The 20,168-nt window shown below is 39.8% G+C and overlaps 1 protein-coding gene across 1 annotated transcript in view; it reads right to left on the bottom strand.

Moving 5' to 3' along the window:
- Nucleotides 1-20,168, bottom strand: part of LOC140305783 (protein sidekick-1-like) — a 224,884-nt gene that overhangs the window by 102,356 nt on the left and 102,360 nt on the right. The window contains exon 5 of the mRNA XM_072384767.1: nucleotides 13,695-13,828. Coding sequence (XP_072240868.1) covers nucleotides 13,695-13,828 — 134 coding nt within the window. The remainder of the gene's footprint in view (nucleotides 1-13,694; nucleotides 13,829-20,168) is intronic.

Genomic DNA, 20,168 nt, shown 5'->3' with positions numbered 1-20,168 from the left:
CCTACAGTTTCCTGACAAAATGAACAAACAAATAAATAAATAAATCTGCTGATGAGTACAGTCATGACACAACAAAAGCTCTTGGAAAAGTGAGTAACATTGTGAGTTGAGACTGTTGGATATCAATGACATTTCCAAGATGAAGAGTGAGCTGGAAAGTCCTCCGATATAAATGTTTGCGTTGGTATGGTCTCAAACTTACTTTGTGGATGAAAAGCAATGCAAAGTACAGGAAAGAAGCTCTGTCTTTATGTAATTTTGCTATATACCCACAGATAAATGAAATAAATCAATATTATCAGGCAACATAGCTCTATTGTTGAGGGAGGCGGTTATATGCTGTGTGTTTAAAAATAGTTGTCAAGATGAAGGATGTTTTCTCAGACACCATATTCTGAGCTTGCTTGAGTGTCCTTGTTCATAATACAGTGAACTGTTGTCACGCTAATGTTGCTACAGACAGTGTCAAAGGTTAATAAAAAATCTGATCTTTACCTACAGCATTTCCACCTTTGTGCTAAGTGCACTCATCCATTTTTTTTTTCTGACAGTTTAAAGTGAGGATTTTTATGAAAAGGTTGCTCTACTCTCTGCTAACAAATACCCGACAGCATCTGTGTTCGCTGAGCACAATAGCAGATGTTGTAAGTCTGTTGTAAGACTGCTGAAGGGGAGGGAATGACCTGTCGTGCTTCACTGAAAAACAAATTTTTAATTCAGAGAATGTAAATGCTAGTCTAAATTACGTCTCACTGGCATTATTCGATAGATGCACTGTATCTACCCTCTGTTAGTTTGTTTTCTGGACACAGAGCTTTACAGTCAGACCCTCGTTCACGCAGAAACACAGCATGAGTAAAGCAGCCAACTTCACAAAGCTCTCCCTCCACCTTCACTCTACCACTGAACACATTTCATCTCCCCTCCTATTTACCCATCCTTTATCTTTCTTCTGTACCGTCAAACTAATCTTCCCATCGCCGCTCTGCCCCATCATTCACCAGCCCTGTTTCCTTCAATCTCGCCTTTTCTTTTCCACCCCTCATTTCTCAAATCAACATCTGCTGACTGGCCTGCTACTCCAATAACCTGTTACATTTTGCAAGAAGCACTGACACGCAGAGTCCAGCAGTGTGCTTGCATCCACAGTAATATAACATTTATATTCGGTTCGAAAACCGTTTATGAATATAGTCAGTAAGTGCTGATACACGCTGCCGTATGAACCACACGTCCTGCAGGGTTGCTCAGTTTGGAGTCACGGAGCCACTTTCCTTTACATGCGGTGATGAATATAGAAATTATGAAACAAGAACACTTTTTTAACACACTATTTAACACACTATTTCTGCGTGCTTCGAAAACATAAGAAAAACACAACACCTTTACTGGAATAAAGTCAGTATTCATTGTACAAATGTTCATGTACACTCACTGACAGAAACCCACACACAGTCCCAGCGTGCAGCGTGTAGAAAGAAGTGTCGATAATAACAGAGGTGTGATAGACAGGATCATTAAATCCACAAGCACTGTGTTACTTATCTCTGTTCTTTACACAGGATTCAGCGTATTGTGTGTCTTTCATGTGAGCTTGTCCATTTAATATTGGTAAGACAGTTATGATAGCATATATACTCAGTATTTAGTGGCTGCCTATTTTTCTCCAGACTGACAACATATTCCTACATGCAACACTCCAGTCTGTTTGTTCTGTTAAAAATGTTGTACTTCTTCCTCAATCTCAGATCAAACCAAAGCAGAATATTCATAAAGACATACAGCCCCACCATGGTAATCCCTCTCAACATTTTAGGACACAAAGAAGTGTGCGGAGGAGTGCTTCTCAGCAGAGACTTTTTCCTCTAACTGCATTGTCCTTGATCTTTCTTATTTTGTTGTGTTTGACACATTTTTGTGTAGAAACCCTTTGCCAGTGGGTGTGCAATCAACAGCCAATGACAGCATAGAGTGAGGACTATAAAAACATTGCAAATATTTGAAATCACTGTCTCAACCCTCCGTGCCTTTGGCCGAGCCTGATCCAGGCACTGGGATATAGGTTGTCTCAACAGAACGAGGACTGTCCTTTGGAACAAAACGGCCGTGAAGCAGTCTGCGATTAAGGTTTTATTTCTCTCATTAACTTCTTTGTTCTGTTAATGACACAGCCTGTATTTTAGTTTGACCTTCTATAGCTTCCTTGAACACTACTGCCTCTCTGCTTCTGAAGTTTTGATGTTGTTTGCAAACAGTAATGCAAAATTGTGGCACGGCATACTCTTAAGCAATCATTTCATTGATCTTGTTCATGCTTGCAAGACAAACTAATGCCCACTAAACCAACACATACTTACAGGGTTTGAGCCTCAGTGCATCATTGTCACTAAATTAAAATGATTTTTTATTTAAATTTAACCATTTATCAAGGGTTTAGAGTAATTAAATGTAATATAATGTAAAGATGTAATCTTGTGGCACAGACTGACCAAACGTGCGGTACATTGAGGTATCTCATAAATACTAATATTAACATAAATATCCAAATCACTATATTCCATTTGATCCCTGTCTATGCTGGCTTTAACACTTTTCACTTATAGTATAAACTAATAATCCTTAAAGCAAGACTAGGGAAGTGACTAACCCTAAAACTGCAGCAGACTCGTTTTGAAGTAGTTTGGTTTCAAGCCTGGCACCATAACAGCTGCCAGATAACAACACGCTTTCATCATATTAAAGTTAGAAAAAAAAGAAGAACTGTTGGATTGGCTTCGCTGCTATAGAGAGAGAGCAGAAAAAAAAACAGGAAGGCAGGCAGATACAGAAATAGTATTCTTGTTGCTATTATATTATAAGCAACTACCAGCTAGCTCACCGACTCCTTGTTGTATTGCATTATATTTGGCTAGATCTGTCAATAAACGTTTTATCAGACTGCAGCTTAATATTCATGAAGTGATAATGATTATCGTGCCTCTGCTATGCACAAGGAGAAAATCAGAAATTTAAGCCATGGTTGATTTCTACTGGAACACGTTTGTATGCTCCAGACTTCTCCTCAGTGCTCTGTGTCAGGGCCATGGGGAAAAGCACAACATTACAACAGCAGCGTGTCCATCTGTGTTATATTATTTATTAGAGATTGAAAGGTAATCCCGCCTCACAAATGAAGCCTCAGTTAGCTACTACAGTCCTGTTCCAAACTCAGTTATAAATAAGTTGTTTTGCTTGGTCAGTCATTGTAAACACATTAGTCTCTGACCTTTTTTTAAACCTTTTAACAGGTTGTCTGCTCTTTTCCAAAACAAAAAGACTTTATTATACACAATGGGAATTATGTGTTACATGTACACATTTTACTGAAAGACAACATTCAAATCCTTCAAAATATAAATCAGAAAAAGCTAAATTAATCACAGAAAAACTAGAATGTTGTGTCAACGTATATAAAAATATGCAGTCCTTTTCTTGTTCAGTCCTGTAACATCATGGTCGGTGGGTTCTCAACGTGTCTTGGTGGTCTCTTCAGCACAACAACAAATTCACATGTACGGCTATACATGAGCAAGGCTCAGAGAAGATTTGTTTTATTGCTTATCTCACAACTGTTGGGAGAGCCAAAGAGGAAAATACCTACCAACCTCTCCTTTGTAACATTTATTAAAGCTGATGGGTTGCAGTAGGCAATGTTGCCAGGAACATGTGTCAGACTTTAACTTTCAGAGCTTCTCGGTCATTTTTTCCCATTCTCTTCCCTTCCGTCACTCATCTGCTTGTTAACTGATTATTAGTCTTTTGGTGTCTGTAACTTTTTGTCCATTTCTTAAGCCACAGTCTCATTAACTAATCTTTTTGTCCATTGACTATTACATTTGGGAATGGACAAGATTTTAAAGACAGCTGGAAAGGATTTACATTCGCAAAAGGCTCTGTCAAAGCTGCATACGTAGGGATCCATTTCTAATAAGTGTCATCATGCCATAAAACAGACCTGCAATTAAATCTTAAACTGGGAAGAACAAGTAGAGCATCAACGCAGAGACTCATGCAGTTGATTGTCACACTTACACAGTCCATGACTCAGTTTCCTGTCCATCCTTCCATCACTTCATAAGTCTGTCTGTACACTGGGGTTTTAATTATACAAGCACAGAGAAGCTTCATTACACGGTGAGGAAAAGAATGAAGAGAGGCAGTCAGAAATGGGAGAGAGACGGAGGAAGGAGACAGCAATGCGAGATGGGGATCAAGAGAGAGAAATCTATTCCCTTTGCAACTGAAATATCATAAATAATAATTCCACACACAACCAGTTGTAGCAGAAATTAATGAAAGCACTGATTCATTAGACAAGCCTCTCTATTAATGCCACTGAGTATTAGCATCTATTTGTATGGTTATGCATGCGAGTGCTTGTCATTTGCAGACCTCAGATTATCAGAAATTCAGGAACAACAACAACAATAAAAGGGATAAAAGTTCCATGGAAAAGAGATTATTCGAATGTAATGTGTCCTCAGACAAGGTTAGATCTTTGAAATGTATCCCATGGGCAAATGATAATAGATAAAAGCAGGTTAAAAGAATAATGTACAAAGCATTTTGGTATACTCCAATGGTTTCAGAGCTGATAAATGCAAGTGACTTGGTTAAAGTGACCTTCGCGTTGGTTACCTGCTAACTGTTTAACAAGCTCTTTGTCAGCTCTTTGAAACTGTTCATCTTTAAAACAGCTTAAAGCTGAAACAACAAAAACAAAAGGATTAAATAATGATTTCCTTATTATGTTCAATTAAACAAAACATTAAGTTTCAGTATTAAGTATATTGACTATACTAATGGACACCAAGCTTTTCATTTTGATCTAGCAACAAATGGAGGGAAAAAAGGGAAGAAACATGAATTAGATGTTTTTCTTGTACATCTATCTACGTCATATATCTGCGAGAGCAATCACAGATGGTCACAAAACGAGGGCTGCTGTGGAAAAAAAATGTTGCGCTATTTGGCAAATAAGCGCAAACACACAACAGTCTCTGAAGCCCATGTGGTGTTCTCTTTTGACTCCACAATAATCTCAAAAGAACTAACTCAAATCTGTCTTCTTCCCCAGGTGCTTTATCTGGTTGCCTTAAACCAAAAGCATGCACGAATAAAAGGACCAAAATAAACTGAAAGCTGCTTGCTGTTTCAAGTGAAACTCCTCTGCACAGCACAACTGGAGATAAGACACCCAGTGAGTTCAGATGTTGTGTATCAACTACAATCAGAACAGGCATAGGACTGAAACTCACTTCTAATCATTCGCTCGATATGTATTGCCTCTCATCAAAATGAAATTTGTTTACCAGAATTTTTAAAAACCTCCAAAAAAAGCCCAAAATTGTATCTATTTGTAATGATACAATACAGAGAAAATAAGCTAATTCTCCATAGAAACTTTGAAAAAAAACTTCTAAATCAGTCTTATTCATTCTGTCAATATATGATTTGATTAATCACTTATCAAAAGACAAAGAAACTCCCTTCAGAAAGATGCACCCACAAGGCTTTTTCCTATTTTCTGGGCTCAGATTGTGATCATGTACATCCCACAGCATGAAGCACAACACTAAAAACAAGAGATATTCATGTCATTTCTATAATTACAACATCTTAATTGTATCTTTTAACAGCATCTTCAAGAAATGAATCAAAAATGCCCTTTCTGATATCTGCGTCTGTTTCCAATTATAGTTGAAAACACACTAAGAATTTTCTCTAAACTGGAAGACCCATTTTCGCTAACAGAAAGCCTAACAGGCTTAATCCGAACGTATCTGTGAAATTGACGAGTCATTTTTATCTTGATGTTAAAAGAGGAATATTGGCAGCTGCTTACAAACGCTGCCATATTTCCTGCCAGTAATTAATTAAGAGCAGTCACACGAGAGGGAGAGATTTAGTGTCAGTGTTCAGTGTGCACACCTGCGCTTGTATCAGAGGGTGGTGGGCAGCTGCGCAGCGTCCAATTTGGTGTATGTTTTGTTTTTAGGTGTCACCGAGTCAAAAAGTCTGAAAGAGTGTTGACTTGTGTGCTGTCTGTATTTTTTCCTGGGTTTTACCAACATCTCCTGGGACAGACTCACTGTCCAATGCTAGAAGCTGCAGACTGTCTCCTCACTTTGAGCACTCAGAGGCAGATTGTGACACGGATCATTACATTGTCATGTTGGCTGTAGAGGTTTCTAAGGTGTTTCTTGAAGCTCACTAAAGCATGATGCGGCAAACTGCAAAGCACCTTGAGCGCCTGATGAGAGCTGCAGTCTGGGAAACTCCCTAACAGCACATACAGACGCAGGTGATTCTCTGATCCTACTTTTAATCTTTTAAGGGAGGACTCACAGATGTCATGGCCTGTGACACTATGATGCACAATAACACACACTCCAAGGCACTCATGACACGTACTTTCCAATTCACAAAAAAAAAAACTCACACGCAAGCTCTCCAGAGAGACTAAAATACCTCCAATTAGACGCGCCACAGAGTAACTGGGATGGGACCTGGAGCAAAGACACACGGTTGCTCAGACATACATGCAGTTACACCGGTGCAGAGAGAGAACCACAGCCGGCTCTTGTTTAAGAGCCAGTGATGTGGAAGGGAAACATCTGGAAGGAAGGCGATGTGAGTGGAGAGGGAAACGAATGACTTAAAGACACATCCATACACAAAAAAATAGTGAGACAAATGTTGTCACTGTGCACAGGCTCTTACACAAGCATATCATAGTGTTCATGGAGTATGCCAAAGCCTGATTTCTCAAGAGCTTTTTAAAGAAACAGTAAACTCGCCAGTCATGTGCCATATACTGTTCGAGAAGTCTTCACGAGTCTTCTCGGCCTCTTTCTCTGTCTCACATTGACGTTCACAAATGTCGCCGACGCATATGATTTCTGTGTGTGTGTCTCGGACTCATCCTGACGTCAGCAGAGTCTATTCCTCAGCTCCTGACAAACGCCACTCTGTGACTTCTCAGGGCCACGGGGAGACAGAGCCTGCTTGATGCAGGAGGGGGAAAAAGAGGATACACTCAAGAAATGAAAGCAAAACGGCAGAGACTCAAAGAAGACCAGTGACAGATCGTCCATTTAAACAGATGAAGCAGTTCTTCATGAAGTAAATAAATAAGAGGAAAAAAAAAAAGCATGGATTAAAGAGCAAATAGTCGATTGGCACACAGTGAAAGTTCTCAGTCAGTCAGCTCAAGTCAGCCTCATGATTTAAAAGTATTCCTATTGTTTACTGACGTAAAAGTACTAAAACAACATCTTAAAAATAAATTCACCCTTTGACTCTTCCACTATTTATAACACCACGCTTCCTCATGTATGTTGTGATGTAAATGTGATGAAAACCATATTTCACTGATGGAGAAATATTGTTTCTCAACATGTCGGGGTTAAACTCATAATTACCTCTATTGTTTGTTGATTGTTTTTATCAGGTTATTCAGAATCTCTGAAAAAAAGCCCAGAGAGACCCCGTCACAATGTTTGTTATGTATCTGAACAAAACTAACAATCTAAATATTAGAAAGGGTTTCTCATTAGGTAATACAGCGAACAATTCGGCTCTACTTCTATGCAAGATACAATCGTTTAACAAGTTTAACAATATTTAATAGTATAGAAACGGATATTTATTTGTCAAAATCTGATTTTGAAGTGTAATTTGAAATTACAGCAGTCATATATGGTAAATAGGATAATATTTTCCTCTGAAAACGGTGGATTTTAAGGAAGTACAGGAAAGCACAAGGAATTTTAGTAATTTAGTGCTGTACTTAAGTGAAAGTAAGTATTTACATTCTGTTACTTCGATCTATCATTTTGTATACCAAGCCTCAATTATAATCTTCATTTTGGAGCCTTTTTCTAAAATAATCAGTTCTAGGGGTGCATGCCCCTCCCCCTGGACACCTCCAGCTCATTCAGGTTCAAAGTTTCATGCTTTATACTCTGCTTCATTCACCAGCTGCCACTGCAGGAGTCGTAATCAAACTCAGACAGACCTTCTTCCAATCACCAGGCCAAGTAATCAAGCTCAGACACACACTCCCTCTCCGAGCACACAAGCAGTGAATGCTTAAGGTTATGAAAGGGTATAAGGTTAATTCACCGTATACATATGCAGCCAGTCCCTGCCTCAGACATCCATATTCCGTTAGTTTTCCATCAAAATCTTCTCTTGTCCCCTCTCTTTGTGATTGCTCCTCTGTATCTGTGTCCGATTCAGTTCATACATCCCAGTATACATCACATGCAAAAATGTCTGCCTACCATCCCTGCTCTTTATTCAGTTCACTCCGTTCTACAAAGTAAATCGTTGCAATACAGAGCTATGAATCTTTAAAGACAACCTGGAGATGTTCAAATAACTTCTAATTCCGTGTTACTCGAGTAAATCTCATTTTCGTTTGCATTAACGTCTGCCTCGGCAGTAATTAGAGGTTTGCAACTCATTCTAAAACTGAACTCAGGTTTAACACATGGTGCACAGGTTAGCCTTTAAAATGAATTACAGAAGAATTCTTGGAGCTTTGACATGACTGAGAAATACCAAGAGTGATGTCACTTGGTTGCATGATTTGAGAAATGGAGGCATGGAGGATTTATAAGCATTTCAAGTTATAAATCAGGGCACTTATTACAAATATATAATGGAATGGACAGATTTAGGATTAAAAAGAGAATTGATGAAACTGTCAGGATTTAATGATAAGATTCTATCACTTGTATTTAGGGACTAAAAGTCAGACATCTTGGTCTCTGTTGTATTGATTTTTAAAAAAACAATCTATGTCTTGCAGCTCTCCAAACTTAATTTAAGTGCAACAATGAATAACTGGAGTAATCTTATGAGTGAAGCACTGTGTGTGCATGTGGATTTCCAAGCTATTATCTTTCAAATGCAAATATTATTAACAAGTGAGACATTAGTGTCTTCTCCTAAAACAAAAAGCAAAAAAAGGCAGCTGATCAACTTTTGAGCTCGGAGCTAAAACAGTGTTAAGTGATGCAGAAGTGTTTACACTGCTTGTCTCTTCTCTCCTCTCTCCTGATGCTCTGCTGAAAAAAATCCATACGTGTGTGATTAAAACTTCCTTATCTCAGGGTGTCTCAAAGAGGTCTCAAGGCATTTTGTCTTGTCTTTTTATGCTGTAAACTCGCTTGTATGTTGGGAGTTTCTGGGCATGTATTTATTGAATGTGAATGGATGTATGTTTGTGTGCTTTAATGTGTGAGTGCCACACAGTATGGGCTCTCTTTGGGGGATACTTTGATGCTCAAATGGTCTGGTGTACAAATCTACAAAGACCTCCACCGTTGTGAAAAGAACAGAAGCACACAGACACAAAAACACTCGACTCTGGGCAACAGACTGTCATTATTGACAGGTCTGGGTGTGTGTGGGTGTTATATTTTTGTGTGTGTTTGTATTAAAGAGACAAATTACAGTAAATATTATTGAAGTTATGCATACGACTCAGTTAATTGCAGTACAGACCCTCGTTCCCCGTTCAAGGAAATACCCTACGGGCATTAGCCTCTCCAATGCAAACACTCAGAAACACAGTGAATCAAATGTGTGCATCTATAGTACGTGTTGTGGCTGTAGAATGGCTGCTCGCAGGCCGAATGAAAAGACATCAGAGATCAGCATCTGCACATTTACTATGGGTAAGCGTGGCTTTGCAAAGGTCCATTTGAACAAATCACAAGACTACTGGAACTATCAGCACATTCATAAGACAGTGGAAAAATGAAGCATTATGTTAAACCAACCAAAACTGGACTAATGCTTGTAAACATATTAGTCTGGCCAATATTATACAAAAAGCTTACTCCAGTATATACACTCTCAATGGGACTGCTTCAGGTGCTTACCACATGCTACACAGTCCCTGGGCTTTGACATCACAGAAGACCCCAGCACACAGAAAAGGAAGAAGACGCCAGTCCCAAGAAAGAATAACCACAAGGGATAACGTGAATCCTTTTATAAAAACAGCAAAGCATAAAGCTCTCACAAAATGTATCGAACTGTCCAATGCTAACAAGCTGAGAGAGGGTGTACCGCCACCTAGCATTGTAGCATCAGGCATACTTTGGTCACTAACTCTGTCTCCTGACATGTGCTTGTATACTTGGTCAAAACCGAGACGAACTCTGACTGTAGCTCGACTCACTTGTGCATGTAAATGTACTGAATGTCCTTTGGACTGACAGGACACCTAATACCAACTGCGAAGCGTGGTGGTAGAGGGGTGAGGATCTTCCCTTCTTTTGTAGCCACATGACCTGGACACCTTGCAGTCATTGAGTGCCCCACAAGCTTCTCAAATGTGGGGTGTCCCTGACAGCTGAAGCGTGACTGAGACTGGATCATTCAACAGGGCAATGATCCCAAGCACAGCAGCACATCTACAACAGAATGTCTGAAAATGATGTTGCAATGGCCCAATGAAAGTCAAGACCAAAACCTGACTGAAATACTGTGGTGGGACCTTAAGAGAGTTGCGCGTAAAAGAATGTCCACAAAACTCAGTGAACTGAAGCAACGTCGTAAAAACGAGAGGGGCCAAACTTTTTTTTACAGCAGTTTCAGAGAACCACAACATTATTATTTATCTACTTATTGTGTTGTTATTATTCAGACACTGTGTTTACGCAATTCTAAGACCTAATAAGGACCAGATGTCCTGATACATAAATCTGTAAAAGTGAAAATCTAGCAGCTGCAACAATATAAGAGCCTCATCTTGGGAGGGATGCACACATGTGGAGAAGCTGCACACATGTGTTTACTGCATATTTGAGTACCATGACCAATATAAAATTCAACCTTTTTTCTGTTTTTATCTGCCTGAAAATGCCGACTTTAACGTCATGTGTCGTCTGTGGTGATAAATAGCACCAGGAGCTGTTTATTTTAGAGGCAGGCAGTACTTCCAGTGATTACAGTATGTGACCTCTCACCAAGCTGCTGAGCTGTTATCAATTGTAGCTGCTCCAGCTAAACCACGGATGACGGTTAGTGGCTTTTATTTCCAGCAAACTAGGCCACACTTACAGGACAGGGGTCAGCGACATGCAGATCAGGGATCCGTCAAGTAGGTAGATCATACAGCTGACTTTCTACCATATCCTCTTTCAGCTCCAGCTGTATGGATTTGCCAAAAGTATGTAAATTTGTGAACATAATTAATGTAACACTCAGGTCATTAGGATGTGACCTTATCGTAACTGCTAATGCCTGAGCTTGTTTTTGTGCGAGAAACAAACAGAGCTTGTATGAACAATAGTCCTGTTATTAACAGGTTGTTTGCCATATCCTCGGTCTACACCCGTGACTCACTACATTCATTCTCTCTGTCTCTATCAATCCTCTTTCTCCCTGGTTTTTGTCTGCTGAGCACAATGCTTGAATCAAAGTAAGGAGAAAAAAATAGAGAAAAGGTAGCTCATTTATTCTTGAGAATTTATGAAAAGAAAAGACAACATTTTTAGAAATTTGACTGACAGCTATGAACTTCTCCCTTCAGATCCTGCACAGGCTGCTGGATGAATAATGGGATGAAAAAAACAATAAAAAAAAAAAACAAGCAGGCAGGAAATAACGAGAGGAGATAGGACAGGAAATGTAAAATAAATTAATAAATGAAAAATGTGCTGAACAAAAAAAAACTACACTCGATGGATGAGTTAATGTCTATGTTCCTATTTGTCAGGTAACTATGCAAACTGCTCTGTCACTTGTAATTTAGTCTAATCTGAAATAGATTCTTCAAATCTCCATTGAAAGGTCGTCTCTGCTCACCACGTGTTCACTGTACCGAGCAATGACCTGCTAAAAGATTCAAAGAGAGCTGACCGAAAACATGCACCAAGAGCAAAGATTTGTTATCGCTATTGATTTCCATGTTTCATTGTTTGTCGTCTAGTGTCCGTTTCTAAGTCACCTCTTTCCTTTTTAAATCATTTTGCCTCAGTTCTTTGCCCCCCAGTTTTAATTTAATCCGTTGTTCTTCCATTTCTTCTCAGTCTCAATAACGGACAACTGTGTCAAATATGCCTTTATAAAGCAAAGGATATTTACTTGAGAAAGCTTTATTGTTAAAAACACACACATATAAACTGAAACAAACACATACAATAGCACACAGATGTTTATGGTTGGGAACTGATCAGTGATGCCTAACTACACCCCCAACATTCCTAAAAATGCCCAAAGGAGCACTTCAAGCTGACAGCTGTAACAAGGTACTGTGCCTATATTTATGTGATTGTGTGTTTCTGTGTATGTGCATTTGTGACTGAGGATGCCAAAGGATACAGCCCTGTAAAGAGAATCTAATTAAAACACTATACAGCCACAAGGGACAGAGCGCTAACTCCCTGCCTCGCACTCTCGTTTAACCATAGTGAGCACTTCAGCTGAAGGACTGTTAACAGTAGAGTCAATCCTCAGGTCTCCAAGGAGAGCAGATATAGAGAGAAGCATTAAAGTGACTGAGTTGGAAAAAAAGACAGGGAACACAGAGCGAGGCTCAAATTTAAACATCAAATTTTGTAATTCATGTGAGTGACGAGAAGCCTATTTCCTCCAAAATGAACACAGGGGCTGTTTGTCATTCACAATGAGCAGCAGCAAACAGGTCTGAATATGGCCTACAGATTTTTACTCAACGCATTTTAAATTGACTGTACCTGTTAGAATTACCAAAGTCTGGGACGACCTTTAGACCAACTGAAGTCTACAGAGTTAGACTGAACACAGGTTTTTCAGTATGTGACAGTGAGGCAGGTGACCACATTAGGAAAAAAAATACATTCAGTGGTCATTAATAACAAAAAAAAAAATCACCAGTTCCCATGCAGTAAACCAGCTGGATGTCAACAGCAGCTAGAATTGTTTATATGAAGTAAAAATTGTACCGAAAAGGTCATAAGTATCAAAAATGTTCACAAGGAATCAGAGCTCATGATAATACTCGATTTCAGTCAATAATTGCATGTGGATGGATTGTCCACGTCCATCTGACTGTTGATTCGTCTCTAATAAAACAGCCTCGCTGAAGTATGTTGATTTGTATCTTGTTGGATCTCCAAGCTGAATCTTTATTCATCACATCAATAATTCAAGCATCTCTGCTTCCTGATTTCAAGTCTAGACCTCCAGGATTTTAGCTGGCAAACAACAATGTGTGCGCCGGTAAGTTGATCCTCTAATTTATCATACAGGTTTTCAGTCAGCGGTTCATCTCTTCTGGTGCTCATCTCATTTTCAGGTTGTGGCTACATTAAAGAATGTCATCAATAATCAGGCTGACACACACACACTCACGCACACACACGCGTATATACACACACACACACTCACAAACAGTTATTTGAGGCTAACATAAGAGCACAGATTTGGCTATGCATGCAAGTTATACTTTAAATGAACTGGATTACCCTGTGATAACACAGACAACCTAATCAAACTCCTCCAAAAACATAAAGTGGTAACATGAAATCAAGCAATGATCAAGACGGAATTTTCTTAGGCATAAGAAACCTGTCGCGCGCCGTGCTTCTGAAATATGCGGCATGGTTTCACTGCAGAGTGAGCTGTTTTGTTTCAGTCAAACATTTCTTTACCTGAGATGCTCAGGTAGACAGCCGGGCTCGTCACATTCTCTCCTGTCATCTCGTTCACCGCTTCAACGTGGTAACGTCCTGCATCCGTTGCAGTGGTTGCCAAGACAACTAGCTGATTGTCCAAAGTGATTGCTCTGCAGGGCACAAATAATACAAACAGTCAACACCGGTTTAGAAAAGACAGCATCCCAAAGAAGAACATTCCTTCTTCCACTGCGCCTCCATCTCTCTAACGTGAACACTACTCAGACTAAGACTCTGTCAAGAGAAGAGTGATTGTTACACGGATGAGTTTAAAATTCATAAGGGAGGAAGTAAAACATTGGAAATAAGCATTAGCAAGGAAAGAGGATTCAGGAAGCTTAAATAAATCCCTCCTCCTGTCTCAGATTGATATGTGGCTAATTCTGTGTATCTTACATTCTTTTGGCCATTCTTGTTGTTTGAGTATTGTCTTTTGTTCTTCCCTCTTTACACAAAAATCAATATGACACAAACACACACAATCAGAAAAATACAAAATCTAAGACTGTTCTCTCTTGAGCACACAGAGCTAGGAGAACACTCACTTACAAGCAGATTTTGTGTTGCTGTTGCTTTTCGGGGAAGCATAATAGGGAAGAGTTGACTTTGGAAGGAGATGGCGCAGGAGAGGTGGTAACGAGGAGAGTCGAGGGGTGTGAAGAAAATATATTCATAGCACTTAGATTTTCATGTGTTTGAACTTGTCTGTCTGGAAACAGTTGCTGACAGGCAGGAACTGCAGGATGTTTTTCTAATGATGCTACTTGTGTTTTCAACATGTCAGTGGATGGCAAACCCCTTCAATATTCTAACTGAAGAGTCATCGCTAAAATAAAAATCAATATAAGCTTGCAGAGAAAAGAAAAAGACATATCAGATAGAGATGTCTGTCTTGTATTCTTATAGACTTGGTCTCTGCTCACTTGAACATATATTGTGTCCTGTTGTCAAAATGAAAAGCCCTGTGAGACTCTTGAAGCTACAGACATTTAACAAACAGATAACAACACGTAATAACACGTGGACAGACATGTAATGCAAGTGTGTGTTTGCTTTTTACCAAGCATTGTTTAGTGAAGCTAAATTGGCCAGCAATGGATGTGACCCAAAGTCCAAGCAGCACAGTGCCAACTGGAACACAAAACCGTACATGCTGCTCACAACAACCTGAATCGATACAACAAGACGATAAAACACAACAAATGTGCTTCCATGTCTTTGCCAACATGCTGAAGCTGAAAATCATTCATTTTGTTAAATCTACTGAGACGTCTTGACTGCATCTTGCTGTTTGACCATGAAATGATAAGACATTTGGCACCACTTCTCCACACATGCCCCCACCATGGCAGTGTCAATGCAGCCATGTGCAACCTGAAACGTTACAGTCTTTTATTGTTTATCCAGAGACAAAAGTGTGAAGACTAGGCAAAAAGTGAAGATGGAAACTTCTGATTGAACTAAATATTACCAGAAAAGAGGAAAGAAAAGGCAGATATGAAACCCTTATTATAACACTCTCACACACACACAGTGTGCCTTATGTCTAATTTTAACCTGTGTGATTTCCCAGGACAACATGGACAAGAGCCAGAGTCTTAACCCCACCAATGTCACCCTGTTTGAGTGAGTGCAAATTCAAGTGTGCTCCATAAGTGTGTTCTATTTCCTGCCTCGAACAGAGGCTTTAACCAAACCCTTCCCCTGTCCTCTCTATCTTCCACATTAGGGATGGAGTCAGCATCTTCACCAAGGTCTATAACGCAATTTATAGCAGTTAAGCTCATTAATTGCACTGACCCACTCATATTATCACATCTGTTGTACCCACAACATGCTGATTAATAGTGAAGCCATGCTTCCACTTGCCCACACTGTCTGAGGAAGACTGGGAGTTTCAAAGGAATCTAAACTAGCAAGTTAACCTTCAAAGTTAAAGGATCTCTGTGGGCGGGTGTGCAAGAATGCAGTAAGACTAATTAAGATAGCATGTTAATATCTGAATATTTCTGTTCATCTTGCAGCTCTCCTCATCAACATGTCCAAATCGTATATATTGTCTACAAGTTTTTTAGCGTTACACTTCCGCTGAGAGGTGTCAGGATTCATTTCCCACAAACTAAATGTTCACCTGCAACTTTTGTCCTGAGCAGCTGGTAGGTGTCATCCGAGGTGCTACATGTGGGCAGCTTACATGTACCTTTATTTTGAGCCCAACATTGTAAAGATTTGATAGAAAATTAATTCAACATGCAACTCTGCATTTCATTAAACTGGGCAAAATTGTTTTGGCTTTTAATTAAATAAGAACTCAATTGTAAAACTGGGCATGACTCCGCAAGCGTTTATGTGTGTGTGGGGGTGTGTGTGTGTGTGTGTAAGACAGTTTCCCCCACAGGCAAACAAAATTAAATACAGCAATAGGACCACATCCTATCCGCTTCTCCTCCTCCATTTCTGCCTGTATCCCTTATTTCCCCTCAATAAATAAAAAAAAACAGCCTCTGTGACTCATTCCTTCAAATCCCATTTTCCATTCTCACTCAGATTACAATCTGCACATTTCGCCAATTCTTTAGCCTTTTTATTTCTCCGGCTGTCAGTCCATCAAACAATCCTTCCTGCTCGTTCCATACCACTTTCAGGGCTTAACCTCTCTTTCCCTCCCAGTGATTTCTCTGAACTAAAGCACCAAGCTGGATTGGTCTTTCATTTGAGTGTCTGGTCTCATGACTACATAAACACTCACGAGTGTCCGCACAGAAACACTGACTGCTGAGCACACTCACAGACACACACGTCGCGCGTGTGCCAAGAGCTAATTAGCACACGCATGTCGCAGGCCAGAGGATGGGTGAGTGTGTTCTTTTAATATTTAAATGTGTTTAAATGTGTGTGCGCATCACATTTAGGAAGCATCTCTGCAGCCAGCCGTGCCCGATCCGTTCTCGTCTGCTCTCCTCCTCTATCTCTCATAGGCAGCATGCCACCTCCTTACACCACAATGCCTCTGACATACAGAGGCTTCGAGTGTAGAAGCGAGGCCGCCAGGGCAGAAGGAGGAATACTCCACTGTAAACAGAGTCCAGACAGCACGCTTTTTGGCAGCCTCCTCTCCAACGCAAGTGCCAGTCAGCCACGTACACGTCACACTGCATACATACACATGCCTACTCCTCTCACTGGCACCCGCACAGCTGGGACCATTCACTGTGCCCTGAGATCGTTGTAACTGGATGTTTATTTTGGTGTTAGTCAGCAGACATGTGAATGCTTTCTTTGTGGGACTGACTGATAGTTCACATGCACAGGGTAACGTCTGCTAAATGCTCTATTATATGAGAGTTTGTGGATCTGCATAAATTCTACTTAAAAGTCTTTCAGGATGTATATTTTGTTATTACAAACTTTGAACGTTGAGGCGTTCAGTTTTTTCAAGCATTCCAGCCCTCAAAATTGCCTGTCAGCCTGAGTTGTGGTACGGTGTTTTCTTTCTCAAAGTAATTGGTAACTATAAAACTCAGCCGCAGGCTGGTCTGAATGCAAAGAGGAGCAAGAAAGCTTCTTTACCATATTCATCAATATACGATACAATAACTTTGAGTTTTTCCTTTATCTGGTATAACTATAAACAAGTTTGACAGACACAAACGAGAAATAGTTCAGCAAACAACAACAATTCCAAACAAGATGTCCTCATTAGTTAAAAAAAAGTTTTTTGTTCTCTCTTTCTAAAAACATACATTAATTGTGGATAGATATATTCACACGTTGCTTGATAATAGCCTTCTATTTCAGAAACAAACCACCGTTTTTTTTTTATAACTTTTTTGGACTCGAGATGATTTTGGATGTTTTACTTGGACTGAATGGGCAGTGACTCAGAATGAACACAAAGCTGGTGTTATTTTTCAGGCAATGCCTGCCAGCCGGCTCCCGTTGTGATGCTTTTTGAGTAAACTGGGCACAAAGAGAAGCTGGAACTCTTAGATTAAACGCCACGAATGATGACATGAATGCAACAGGGGGAACAGAGGAAAAAAATCAGGAACTATCCACGTGGTGAAACAAGAAAACAGTCAAGTAAATTACCTTTCCTACAACAGTTATAGGCTGTTGTTTTGGAAAGTGTGAGAGATCTTTTTTTGTAATGGGATTAAACAGTTGAACAGAGTTAAGACTGAGAACTGGACCTCTGCCAGGAGCTCTTGACATTCAGTTGACAGTGACTGCTTTGGTGACTTTCCATGCATACTTGAATCTGTTGTTAACATAGTGTGAGTTCGGAGGTTTCTTTTACCACATTTTTTCCAAACTTTATTTCAAGCCTATGTTCAAACGAAGTAGCTCCCAACAATCTGGAGAAAACGAAACATTAGCATGACACATTGATTTCTAAAATGTTTGTGGTGGGGGACCAAAAAGCAAGCAAAAGATTCAAAAACCTCCAAAATAGTCATTTTTGTTGCTTTGAATGCGAGGTTTGTTTGGTGTGGAAAAAAAAGAATTCACAGCTCAAACATCATGAATATGTGATGTGTTCAGTGTAATAAGTGACGTGAACAGATTAAAACATGTTGTTACACTGACCTTTTTAAACATTATCTATATTTGTAAGATTTTTTTTCATTTCCATTCCTAATTATTTGTGCAATATAGCTTAAATATAGCTACGACATTAACGTTTTTGGACAATATCTGTTTTCATCCATGTTTGTAAACAGTGAATCTGGCTTGTGACCGGACTCATAATATGAACACATAACAAGCTTTTCACATTCAGACATCTTTTCATTGATTTTTCTCTGTTTAAATAACATGAGTATACCAAAATTATATTGAGTTGAGAAAGTAGAAATTATGGACATGTGATGAGTGCGGTTGCTCAGACATCATCGGTTGGTGTTGCAGTGTCCAACAACTGCATTGTCATTGGCATTCCTGGTGCAAGACCCATTAAGTGCAGTCAGGCACTCGTCCCAAACTTGTACTGAAACATCGATAACATGAAATGTTGGCTGCTCTGTCAACAACAGGGGGTTTACAAAACAGCTCCTCATCTCTGTAATAAGCAGTTGGAAGTGAACCAAATGTGAAGAAACAATGGAAGGAGGCTGCTGATGCATCAAAAAGGCAGATTAAGTGTTTAGGAGGCCTGAATTGAGTTGATCTCAACTCGAAAATCAAGGCCAAACCATTTTAGACCTTAATGAAATGTTGAACGTTTTCCAGAGAACACTCAATAGAGCAGCATCTAAACTGAACATATATGATGAGTTGCATCAAAACACATCTGATTCAGCTGGGTAACAGTTACACTGTCAGTTTGCTTTTGTGGTTCATAATCACGGCAGGACCTGTGCAAATTTGTAAACAGAGAAAATCCTTTAATTTAGGACAAGTGGGACAACTGGAAGGGAAATGGTTCTGTTACAACTGGAGTGGATCTGACAGGAAAAGGTCAGTGTTGCACTAACTTTACAAGAATTAAAGTGAGTCCCTAAGCAGAGCTTCATGGTTGCTTGAGTGAAATTAACTGGTGCACATGTTCAGTGTACTCGAGGGCAGAAGGAAAAGGTGAATGTGTTTTGCTGGTGACATCATTGCATTTAGTCCATGCACACATGAAAAGTGTTACTTTAAAGACCTTCAGAAGAGCAGACAACGTTTAGCTTTTCTCCTAACAGCGCTCCTTCAGGGAACCGCAGTCTCAGACCAACATGCGCACTTGAAGTCTCTGGCTACATATTCCGCCAACCCAGCTCCCCTCACATATTAAAAATGTATTTCTGTCCATATCTTATTAATAACATAAAAAACCCTGGTTAATCTCTTAGTTCCACGTAATGAATCTTGATGGTTTTTCCACTCTGAGAAAACCAGTCTGCACATATGACTGCACATGAGACCAATAAAGGCAGGGCGAAGGACAGGAAAAAAAAAGAAAGATGGTGGAGGTTTTAACAGTAATGAACACTAATGTGTTTGTGAGAGATTTTAACAGCCTCTTCACTGACTCAGAAAACACTTCTGCACTTCCTGCCCTACACACTCTGCAGCTCTGTGACTTGTAATTAACACACTGCCTAAATAACAGGTTTGCATCCTCAATCACCTTAACAGTTTCTTCATATGGTCAAATGGACACATGGGGGGGTCATTTGTGGTTGCTCACCACCTTGCCACTGCCACTAAGTCAGCCATGAAGCACACATCAGCATACACACTGCATGCACACACACAAATACACAATGTCGAGCATCCTTGAGCACACGCAGCCTATGGCCTTCAGTCTGAAAATAATTGGTATGTGCATATAAGAGCGAAAGAGAAGGAGTTAAATAGGGCTGGCTGCTGGACAGACTAGGTTTGTTTAATGTCTCCTGGCGTGGCCTGAGGGACAGGCAGAGAGAAGTGTAAAGGCAACTGCACAGGAAAGTAAAGCAAAGT

The sequence above is a fragment of the Leuresthes tenuis genome, unplaced genomic scaffold (genome assembly GCF_036924035.1).
Source record: "Leuresthes tenuis unplaced genomic scaffold, fLeuTen1.0.hap1 SCAF_4, whole genome shotgun sequence".
NCBI lineage: Eukaryota > Metazoa > Chordata > Actinopteri > Atheriniformes > Atherinopsidae > Leuresthes > Leuresthes tenuis.
This window is presented reverse-complemented; position numbering and strand designations above follow the sequence as displayed.